Genomic DNA, 12,053 nt, shown 5'->3' on the forward strand with positions numbered 1-12,053 from the left:
GAGGGAGTGCCCACCTGGCAGAGGATGCATAGAGGGAATGCCCACCTGGCAGAGGATGCGTGAAGGGAGCCCTGGCACCTATCGGTGGATGCATAGAGGAGCGTGGACACTGAGTAGAGGATGTGGGGGGGGAGCTCCGGCACCTGGCAGAGGATGCATAGAGGGAGTGCCCACCTGGCAGAGGGTGTGGGGAGGGAGCTCTGGCACCTGGCAGAGGATGTGCCCCCCTGGCATAGGATGTGGCGAGGAAGCCCTGGCACCTGTCGAGGGATGCATAGAGGAGTGTGGACACTGAGGAGAGGATGTGGGGAGGGAGCTCTGGCACCTGGCAGAGGATGCATAGAGGGAGTGCCCCCCTGGCAGAGGATGTGGTAAGGGAGCCCCGGCATCTGTCGGAGGATGCATAGAGGAGTGTGGACACTGAGGAGAGGATGTGGGGAGGGAGCTCTGGCACCTGGCAGAGGATGCATAGAGGGAGTGCCCACCTGGCAGAGGATGCGTGAAGGGAGCCCTGGCACCTATCGGTGGATGCATAGAGGAGCGTGGACACTGAGTAGAGGATGTGGGGGGGGAGCTCCGGCACCTGGCAGAGGATGCATAGAGGGAGTGCCCACCTGGCAGAGGGTGTGGGGAGGGAGCTCTGGCACCTGGCAGAGGATGTGCCCCCCTGGCATAGGATGTGGCGAGGAAGCCCTGGCACCTGTCGAGGGATGCATAGAGGAGTGTGGACACTGAGGAGAGGATGTGGGGAGGGACCTCTGGCACCTGTCGGAGGATTCATAGAGGAGTGTGGACACCGAGGAGAGGATGTGGGGAGACACCTCTGGCACCTGTCGGAGGATTCATAGAGGAGTGTGGACACCGAGGAGAGGATGTGGGGAGGCACCTCTGGCACCTGTCGGAGGATTCATAGAGGAGTGTGGACACCGAGGAGAGGATGTGGGGAGGGACCTCTGGCACCTGTCGGAGGATTCATAGAGGAGTGTGGACACTGAGGAGAGGATGTGGGGAGGGACCTCTGGCACCTGGCAGAGGATGTGTGGAGAGAGCTCCAGAGAAGCAGGGGAAGAATCTCACACTTACATCATTGTTTATAACAATCAAGGAGATTCCTGATGTATGGCAATTTCTGACTCCCCACAATTTCTCAGCAAGAAGCCAAGCTGTTGGTGATGTGCTACAGGCTTCAATCCCACACATCCCCAGCCACTGGACATCTTGGTAGGGGGTCCCCAACCTGTGTGGTGGGTTCTTGGTGAATTTGCAACTATTTGCACTCTATTGCAAAAAATAAGAATTTACTTACCGATAATTCTATTTCTCGTAGTCCGTAGTGGATGCTGGGAACTCCGTAAGGACCATGGGGAATAGCGGCTCCGCAGGAGACTGGGCACAAAATTAAAGCTTTAGGACTACCTGGTGTGCACTGGCTCCTCCCCCTAGGACCCTCCTCCAAGCCTCAGTTAGGATACTGTGCCCGGACGAGCGTACACAATAAGGAAGGATTTTGAATCCCGGGTAAGACTCATACCAGCCACACCAATCACACCGTACAACCTGTGATCTGAACCCAGTTAACAGCATGATAACAGCGAAGCCTCTGAAAAAGATGGCTCACAACAATAATAACCCGATTTTTGTAACAATAACTATGTACAAGAAATGCAGACAATCCGCACTTGGGATGGACGCCCAGCATCCACTACGGACTACGAGAAATAGAATTATCGGTAAGTAAATTCTTATTTTCTCTGACGTCCTAGTGGATGCTGGGAACTCCGTAAGGACCATGGGGATTATACCAAAGCTCCCAAACGGGCGGGAGAGTGCGGATGACTCTGCAGCACCGAATGAGAGAACTCCAGGTCCTCCTCAGCCAGGGTATCAAATTTGTAGAATTTAGCAAACGTGTTTGCCCCTGACCAAGTAGCTGCTCGGCAAAGTTGTAAAGCCGAGACCCCTCGGGCAGCCGCCCAAGATGAGCCCACCTTCCTTGTGGAATGGGCTTTTACAGATTTAGGCTGTGGCAGGCCTGCCACAGAATGTGCAAGCTGAATTGTACTACAAATCCAACGAGCAATAGTCTGCTTAGAAGCAGGAGCACCCAGCTTGTTGGGTGCATACAGGATAAACAGCGAGTCAGATTTTCTGACTCCAGCCGTCCTGGAAACATATATTTTCAGGGCCCTGACTACATCCAGCAACTTGGAGTCCTCCAAGTCCCTAGTAGCCGCAGGTACCACAATAGGCTGGTTCAAGTGAAACGCTGAAACAACCTTAGGGAGAAATTGAGGACGAGTCCTCAATTCTGCCCTGTCCGTATGAAAAATTAGGTAAGGGCTTTTATAGGATAAAGCCGCCAATTCTGACACACGCCTGGCCGAAGCCAGGGCCAACAGCATTACCACTTTCCATGTGAGATATTTTAAGTCCACAGTGGTGAGTGGTTCAAACCAATGTGATTTTAGGAACCCCAAAACTACATTGAGATCCCAAGGTGCCACTGGAGGCACAAAAGGAGGCTGTATATGCAGTACCCCCTTGACAAACGTCTGAACTTCAGGAACTGAAGCCAGTTCTTTCTGGAAGAAAATCGACAGGGCCGAAATTTGAACCTTAATGGACCCTAATTTTAGGCCCATAGACAGTCCTGTTTGCAGGAAATGCAGGAAACGACCCAGTTGAAATTCCTCTGTAGGGGCCTTCCTGGCCTCGCACCACGCAACATATTTACGCCAAATACGGTGATAATGTTGTGCGGTTACATCCTTCCTGGCTTTGATCAGGGTAGGGATGACTTCATCCGGAATGCCTTTTTCCTTCAGGATCCGGCGTTCAACCGCCATGCCGTCAAACGCAGTCGCGGTAAGTCTTGGAACAGACAGGGTCCCTGCTGGAGCAGGTCCCTTCTTAGAGGTAGAGGGCGGCCACGGGTCCTCTGTGAGCATCTCTTGAAGTTCCGGGTACCAAGTCCTTCTTGGCCAATCCGGAGCCACGAGTATAGTTCTTACTCCTCTCCGTCTTATAATTCTCAGTACCTTGGGTATGAGAGGCAGAGGAGGGAACACATACACTGACTGGTACACCCATGGTGTTACCAGAGCGTCCACAGCTATTGCCTGAGGGTCCCTTGACCTGGCGCAATACCTGTCTAGTTTTTTGTTGAGGCGGGACGCCATCATGTCCACCTTTTGGTTTTTCCCAACGGTTCACAATCATGTGGAAGACTTCTGGATGAAGTCCCCACTCTCCCGGGTGGAGGTCGTGCCTGCTGAGGAAGTCTGCTTCCCAGTTGTCCACTCCCGGAATGAACACTGCTGACAGTGCTATCACATGATTTTCCGCCCAGCGAAGAATCCTTGCAGCTTCTGCCATTGCCCTCCTGCTTTTTGTGCCGCCCTGTCTGTTTACGTGGGCGACTGCCGTGATGTTGTCTGACTGGATCAGCACCGGCTGACCTTGAAGCAGAGGTCTTGCTAGGCTTAGAGCATTGTAGATGGCCCTTAGCTCCAGGATATTTATGTGAAGTGATGTCTCCAGGCTTGACCACAAGCCCTGGAAATTTCTTCCCTGTGTGACTGCTCCCCAGCCTCTCAGGCTGGCATCCGTGGTCACCAGGACCCAGTCCTGAATGCCGAATCTGCGGCCCTCTAGAAGATGAGCACTCTGCAACCACCACAGGAGAGACACCCTTGTCTTTGGTGACAAGATTATCCGCTGATGCATCTGAAGATGCGACCCGGACCATTTGTCTAGCAGATCCCACTGGAAGGTTCTTGCGTGGAATCTGCCGAATGGGATTGCTTCGTAGGAAGCCACCATTTTTCCCAGGACCCTTGTGCATTGATGCACTGAGTCTTGGCCTGGTTTTAGGAGATTTCTGACTAGCTCGGATAACTCCCTGGCTTTCTCCTCCGGGAGAAAAACCTTTTTCTGGACTGTGTCCAGGATCATCCCTAGGAATAGAAGGCGTGTCGTCGGGATCAGCTGCGATTTTGGAATATTGAGAATCCAACCGTGCTGCCGCAACACTATCTGAGATAGTGCTACCCCGACTTCCAACTGTTCCCTGGATCTTGCCCTTATCAGGAGATCGTCCAAGTAAGGGATAACTAAAACTCCCTTCCTTCGAAGGAGTATCATCATTTCGGCCATTACCTTGGTAAAGACCCGGGGTGCCGTGGACAAGCCAAACGGCAGTGTCTGAAACTGATAGTGACAATTCTGTACCACAAACCTGAGGTACCCTTGGTGAGAAGGGTAAATTGGGACATGTAGGTAAGCATCTTTGATGTCCAGAGGCACCATATAATCCCCTTCTTCCAGGTTTGCAATCACTGCTCTGAGTGACTCCATCTTGAATTTGAACCTGTGTATGTAAGTGTTCAAGGATTTTAGATTTAAAATTGGTCTCACCGAGCCGTCCGGCTTCGGTACCACAAACAGTGTGGAATAATACCCCTTTCCCTGTTGCAGGAGGGGTACCTTGATTATCACCTGCTGGGAATACAGCTTGTGAATGGCTTGCAATACTGCCTCCCTGTCTGAGGGAGACGTCGGTAAAGCAGACTTTAGGAAACGGCGAGGGGGAGACGTCTCGAATTCCAATTTGTACCCCTGAGATACCACCTGAAGGATCCAGGGGTCCACTTGCGAGTGGGCCCACTGCGCGCTGAACTTCTTGAGACGGGCCCCCACCGTGCCTGAGTCCGCTTGTAAAGCCCCAGCGTCATGCTGAGGACTTTGCGGAGGCGGGAGAGGGCTTCTGTTCCTGGGAACTGGCTGTGTGCTGCAGCCTTTTTCCTCTCCCTCTGCCACGGGGCAGAAATGAGGAGCCTTTTGCCCGCTTGCCCTTATGGGGCCGAAAGGACTGCGCCTGATAATACGGCGTCTTCTTATGTTGAGAGGCTACCTGGGGTAAAAATGTGGATTTTCCAGCAGTTGCTGTGGCTACCAGGTCTGATAGACCTACCCCAAATAACTCCTCCCCCTTATAAGGCAATACTTCCATGTGCCTTTTGGAATCCGCATCACCTGACCACTGCTGCGTCCATAACCCTCTTCTTGCAGAAATGGACAGCGTAATAACTCTTGATGCCAGTCGGCAAATATCCCTCTGCGCATCACGCATATATAAAAATGCATCTTTTAAATGCTCTATAGTCAGTAATATACTGTCCCTATCTAGGGTATCAATATTTTCAGTCAGGGAATCCAACCACGCCACCCCAGCACTGCACATCCAGGCTGAGGCGATTGCCGGTCGCAGTATAACACCCGTGTGAGTGTATATACTAGAGATGAGCGGGTTCGGTCCGCTCATCTCTAGTATATACATTTTAGGATATTCTCCTGCTTTCTGTCGGCAGGTTCCTTTAGGGCGGCCGTATCAGGAGAGGGTAGTGCCACCTGTTTAGACAAGCGTGTGAGCGCTTTATCCACCCTAGGGGGTGTTTCCCAACGTGCCCTATCCTCTGGCGGGAAAGGGTATGATGCCAATAACCTTTTAGGAATTATCAGTTTTTTATCGGGGGAAACCCACGCCTCATCACACACTTCATTTAATTCCTCGGATACAGGAAAAACTACAGGCAGTTTTTTCTCACCAAACATAATACCCTTTTTAGTGGTACTTGTATTATCAGAAATATGCTAAACATTTTTCATTGCCTCAATCATGTAACGTGTGGCCCTACTGGAAGTTACATTTGTCTCATCATCGTCGACACTGGAGTCAGTATCCGTGTCTGTGTCTGCCATCTGAGGTAACGGGCGTTTTAGAGCCCCTGATGGCGTTTGAGACCCCTGGACAGGCACAAGCTGAGTAGCCGGCTGTCTCATATCGTCAACTGTCTTTCGTAAAGAGCTGACATTGCGCAATTCCTTCCATAAGCTCATCCACTCAGGTGTCGACTCCCTAGGGGGTGACAACTCTATTATAGGCAATTGCTCCGCCTCCATCTCATTTTCCTCCTCAAACATGTCGACACAATCGTACCGACACACCGCACACACACAGGTAATGCTCTGATAGAGCACAGGACCCCACTAGCCCTTTGGGGAGACAGAGGGAGAGTATGCCAGCACACACCAGAGCGCTATATAAAGACAGGAATACCACTATATAACGTGCTTTTCCCTTTATAGCTGCTGTTATTATCAAAACTGCGCCAAATTAGTGCCCCCCCTCTCTTTTTTACCCTTTCTGTAGTGCAGGACTGCAGGGGAGAGTCAGGGAGACGTCCTTCCAGCGGAGCTGTGATGGAAAATGGCGCCCGTGTGCTGAGGAGATAGGCTCCGCCCCCTTCTCGACGGCCTTTTCTCCCGCTTTTTGGTGAATTCTGGCAGGGGTTAAAATACATCCATATAGCCCTGGGGGTTATATGTGGTGTATTTTCGCCAGCCAAGGTGTTTTACATTGCTGCTCAGGGCGCCCCCCCCTAGCGCCCTGCACCCTCAGTGACCGGAGTGTGAAGTGTGCCTGAGGAGCAATGGCGCACAGCTGCAGTGCTGTGCGCTACCTTGTTGAAGACTGATGTCTTCTGCCGCCGATTTTTCCGGACCTCTTCTTGCTTCTGGCTCTGTAAGGGGGCCGGCGGCGCGGCTCTGGGACCGGACTCCGAGGCTGGGCCTGTGTTCGGTCCCTCTGGAGCTAATGGTGTCCAGTAGCCTAAGAAGCCCAAGCTGGCTGCAAGCAGGCAGGTTCGCTTCTTCTCCCCTTAGTCCCTCGATGCAGTGAGCCTGTTGCCAGCAGGTCTCACTGAAAATAAAAAACCTAAAACTAAACTTTCACTAAGAAGCTCAGGAGAGCCCCTAGTGTGCACCCTTCTCGGCCGGGCACAAAAATCTAACTGAGGCTTGGAGGAGGGTCATAGGGGGAGGAGCCAGTGCACACCAGGTAGTCCTAAAGCTTTACTTTTGTGCCCAGTCTCCTGCGGAGCCGCTATTCCCCATGGTCCTTACGGAGTTCCCAGCATCCACTAGGACGTCAGAGAAAGCAGTTTGCAAATCATTTGGAACCCTCCCTTCTAGCAAAACCAGAGTCTGTTACATCCTGGCCACATTAATTGTGTAGCATTAGCTTGTATAACAAAAGCTGGGTCCAATCCTCCGGATATCTGACTCCTGACCGGCCAGTTGCTCCGATATTGGACAATTGAGTACCCTCCGCCGACTGACCAGTTCACCCAAACATGCATAAAAACAAGGGGACCCGACCGCCGTTCAATTGCGCAAAGTATAAGCTACTGGGACCGGAGCATGCGACCGATCTCCGGTCCGGGCGCCTCACCATCTGCAGTTGGGAGATGTGGCAGGACTCTGGAGGATCCAGCAGGGGCGTATCTATCTACCCCTTGGCCAGGATGGCAGTCGCCAGGCAGTAGCGGATCTTGCCACGGGCAAGCAGGACTTTTGCCCGGGGCGCCGCCTTCCGGAGGGCGCCGGCGCCATCCGGAGGGCGCCGCACCATGGCAAGATCCGCTGCTGATGTGCCGTGCGCCCCCCGCTGCCCGCTGTCCCCCGCCGCTGTCCCCCGCCGTGAAGGGTACTAGACGCATAGCGTCTAGTTCCCCTTCGTGGAGAGGACCTTTGCTGTGCGGTGCGCAATGACGTCATCGCGCACCGCACATCTTTCATCGGCGCTACTACTGTACAGGGGGCGTAAGTGACAACGCCCCCTGTATGAAGCCACGCCCCCATCGCCTGCCCGGGGCGCTCAAAACCCTGGAGCCGGCCCTGTCGCCAGGGGTGCTGCCTCTAGGTGACACCAGCGGCCAGGGGCTAGAATCACATAGTAGACAGTACCTGCGTGCCCTCCTGGGAAGTGCCTGGCCCGGAGACACACACACAGCAGTCAGTGTAATCAGCACTGGTCTCCGGCACCGCACTACAGTGGGATGTGGTATGGCTGACCGGCGGTCAGCACACAGACGCCGGGATCATGGCATTATACTGATGCCGGGATCCTGGCAGGGTAGGGCGAGTGCAGCAAGCCCCTTGCGGGCTCGGTGGAGACCTGCGGCCGCCACGGGTTCTATTCCCACTCTATGGGTGTCGTGGACACCCACGAGTGGAAATAGTCCCTGTTGGTCGGCATGCCGACTGTCGGGATAGTGAGGGGGCGGGATGCTGGGGGAGGTCATGTGACCGCCGGTCGGGAGACCGACGGTCACATGAATACCACCCCTACAGTAAAAGCAGACCTAAAAAAAAAGTACAGCTCCCAGCAGCTCTTGCTGCTTGATAGTCCTTGCTTTCATGAAAGGAGAGTTGATTGTGACAAGGGTGGAAGTACTTGAAAAACAGGTAATGGTACATAGTGCATGCCCATGGTAACCATAAATTAACAAACTGGGTGCTAGTAGGCCAGGAAGCGGCCCTGAAGTAGTGGGATACATACAGCGTGTGATGTGTGTCTGTGTGTAGTGAGGTACAGGCAGCAGTGGGATACACAGTGTGTCGTGTGTCTGTGTGTAACTCCCCTGTTTGCAGGGACCTACGTTTACTGAAGGGGTTCTAGCTGCTACCTTCAGATTATCTGTGAGACTGAAAATGAAAGTAGAATATTTCGCTACTAAGGAGAGGACGCTGCAGCTATTAGAGACGAGGTGGGAATGAAAGTGCTGTCCCATCGGCCTTGCACCTCCCCCTGATGTCAGAGATGTTTTATCACACTTAGATCTAGCATCAACCCTGATAGTACAGGGGCCACAGACCTCACATCAACATGAGACCCCCAGATATCATCTATATTGTCGCATTATTCCTGACAGGGGCAGGTAAGTCACAGTGCACTGTGTGATTATTAGTGTATGTAATGGCTGTTAGGGGCAGGTAAGTCATCCTGCGCCCTGTGTGATTATTAGTGTACAGTATGTAATGAATGACGGGCAGGTAAGTCACCCTGCACTGTGTGATGATATTAGTGTAAGTAAAGGCTGTTAGGGGCAGGTAAGTCCCATTGCGCCCTGTGTGATTATTAGTGTACAGTATGTAATGAATGACGGGCAGGTAAGTCACCCTGCACTGTGTGATGATATTAGTGTAAGTAAAGGCTGTTAGGGGCAGGTAAGTCCCATTGCGCCCTGTGTGATTATTAGTGTACAGTATGTAATGAATGACGGGCAGGTAAGTCACCCTGCACTGTGTGATGATATTAGTGTAAGTAAAGGCTGTTAGGGGCAGGTAAGTCCCATTGCGCCCTGTGTGATTATTAGTGTACAGTATGTAATGAATGACGGGCAGGTAAGTCACCCTGCACTGTGTGATGATACAGGTTGAGTATCCCATATCCAAATATTCCGAAATACGGAATATTCCGAAATACGGACTTTTTTGAGTGAGAGTGAGATAGTGAAACCTTTGTTTTTGATGGGTCAATGTACACAAACTTTGTTTAATACACAAAGTTATTAAAAATATTGTATTAAATGACCTTCAGGCTGTGTGTATAAGGTGTATATGAAAAATAAATGAATTGTGTGAATGTAGACACACTTTGTTTAATGCACAAAGTTATAAAAAATATTGGCTAAAATTACCTTCAGGCTGTCTGTATAAGGTGTATATGTAACATAAATGCATTCTGTGCTTAGATTTAGGTTCCATCCCCATGATATCTCATTATGGTATGCAATTATTCCAAAATACGGAAAAATCCCATATCCAAAATACCTCTGGTCCCAAGCATTTTGGATAAGGGAGACTCAACCTGTATTAGTGTAAGTAAAGGCTGTTAGGGGCAGGTAAGTCCCATTGCGCCCTGTGTGATTATTAGTGTACAGTATGTAATGAATGACGGGCAGGTAAGTCACCCTGCTCCTTGTGTGACCACTGGCACTGAGAGGGGGGTGGGTAGTAATTACCCAGGCTTGCTGGTGGGGCCCTGCAGGCATTCTGAATGTTAACACGTTGACTGGAACCCTCTCCCTCAGATGCTCTGTAGCTTAGGCAACCTATAAGCGATCGGCCCAGTACAGTATATAGGGGAATCCTGTTATTGCTTCCTGTCTGCTACTTAGGGAAATAGACATTTGATATATGACAGTGATTCTCAATCTTTCAGTTCAAGGCACCCCTAAGCCAAAATAATTACAGAGTGGTCCCTTTTTTAAAGTAATTGGGTCAAAGTAATGTAATTAGTAATAATGTCAGGACAGAAATACTTATTAACTTGTTTGCAAAAATGCTACTGTAAAATAAATATACTGTAAATCAGAGGAAAAACAATATGGGTGGGATGTACTAAACGGAAAGTGCGGTAAACCCCCGTTTATTGCATTTTCCAAATATACTAAAAGCAGGCCGCCGGGGAGGGGAACGCCTGCTTTTGCTGGCATTACCCTTTAGAAGCCTATAGGCTTCTCTCCACAATGCTGGTGTTAGGGATCCTCCCAGCATGCCCCACGGCTGCCCCGTCACTCTGCGCATGTGCAGAACGACTCTCGTGTCATAAACCCGGGAAGTCCAGGGCGCGCCGGAGATAGCGAAGAACAGCTCTTATCGGAAAAGCTGTCATTCGCAATACTGATCGCTTCTATAAGTACATATGCAATTAGCACTCTGCCCTATTTTTTTCTTCTCCAATTTTTTTCCTTTCAAAGAACAATTTAGAGCACTGAGTAACCAGAATAAGGGGGTCATTCCGACCCGATCGCTCGCTGCAGTTTGTCGCAGTGCAGTGATCAGGTCGGAAACAGCGCATGGCTGTCGTTGCTGCCTGAGACAGAGGCGGTCGCTGGGCAGGAGGGGGCTGAACGACGGCGTTAAGCCGCCGTTTAGGAGGCGCGGTCCGGCCAATGCGACATGGCCGAACCGTTGGGGGGGGGCGGGCCGCGGCGGCTGCGTGATGTCTCACGCAGCCGCTGCGGCAGGCGGCAGCGACAAACAACTCCCGGCCAGCTGCAGGAGCTGCGCTGGCCGGGAGTTACTCCTGAAATACAAAAGCGCTTTTGTATTTGTGCGGGGGTGGGGGGGGGGGTGGGGGGCAGCACTGGCATGCGGGGCGGACCGTGCTGGGGTTCCTCCCGCATATCAGGAAAGATGGTCGTAGTTGTGCTAAATTTAGCACAGCTACGATCAACTCGGAATGACCAAGATCAAAAGGTAAAGCAACTTGTACAAAAATGTTTGCGGTTATTAGAGTTGAGCGGGTTCGGTTAGTCGAGATCCGAACCCCCCCGAACTTCACCCATTTTACACGGGTCCGAGGCAGTCTCGGATCTTCCCGCTTTGCTCGGTTAACCTGAACGAGGCCGTACGTCATCATCCCGCTGTCGGATTATCGCGAGATTCGTATTCCATATAAAGAGCCGCGCGTCGCCGCCATTTTCACTCGTGCATTGGAGATTGAACGGAGAGGACGTGGCTACGTTCTCTGCATGAAAAGCTCCGTATCTGTGCGCAGTGTGCTGCAAATATCTGTGCTCAGTATGCTGCAAATAATCTGTGCTCAGTGTGCTGAAAATATCTACATTCTCTGCCTGAAAAGCTCCATATCTGTGCTCAGTGTGCTGCGAATATCTGTGCTCGGTGTGCTGCATTGTGGGGACCACCAGTATATAATTATAGTAGTACAGTACAGTAGGCAATTGCTGTTTCTTGCAGCTCCGTGTCAGACTCAGTTCTAGACAGTATCCTGATCATCAGTGTTCAATATCTGCTGCATTGTTGTGTGACCAGTATAATACTATATATATTATATATAGTAGTACAGTGCAGCATTTTGGTGACCACCAGTATAGTAGTACAGTACAGTAGTCCATTGCTGTATCTTGCAGCTCCGTGTCACTTCAAGTATCCATATCTGTGCTGCATTGTTTGTGAGCAGTATAGTAGTACAGTGCAGCATTTTGATGACCACCAGTATATATATAGTAGTACAGTACAGTAGGCCATTGCTGTATCTTGCAGCTCCATGTCACTTCAAGTATCCTTATGTGTGCTGCATTGTTTGTGAGCAGTATAGTAGTACAGTGCAGCATTTTGGGGACCACCAGTATATATATATATATATATATATATATAGTAGTACAGTACAGTACAGTAGGCCA

At 51.1% G+C, this 12,053-nt stretch overlaps 1 protein-coding gene and 1 long non-coding RNA gene across 4 annotated transcripts in view; one reads left to right on the forward strand and one right to left on the reverse strand.

The window, feature by feature from the left end:
* The window catches only part of LOC134969891 (uncharacterized), a 189,286-nt gene that overhangs the window by 27,761 nt on the left and 149,472 nt on the right, over positions 1-12,053 (reverse strand). The window lies entirely within an intron of this gene.
* Positions 8,167-12,053, forward strand: part of LOC134968588 (uncharacterized) — a 141,097-nt gene continuing 137,210 nt past the window's right edge. Inside the window, exon 1 of one of the 2 annotated variants that reach the window (XM_063944083.1) lies at positions 8,167-8,307. Coding sequence is in view for 1 of the 2 variants with exons in the window: in XM_063944082.1 (XP_063800152.1) it covers positions 8,729-8,780 (52 nt within the window). In the remaining variant the exon portion in view is untranslated. Of the gene's footprint in view, positions 8,308-8,439; positions 8,781-12,053 lie in introns of those variants that run through there. The other variant, XM_063944082.1, reaches the window with a different exon arrangement.

This window comes from Pseudophryne corroboree, chromosome 11, assembly GCF_028390025.1.
Source record: "Pseudophryne corroboree isolate aPseCor3 chromosome 11, aPseCor3.hap2, whole genome shotgun sequence".
NCBI classification, from domain to species: domain Eukaryota; kingdom Metazoa; phylum Chordata; class Amphibia; order Anura; family Myobatrachidae; genus Pseudophryne; species Pseudophryne corroboree.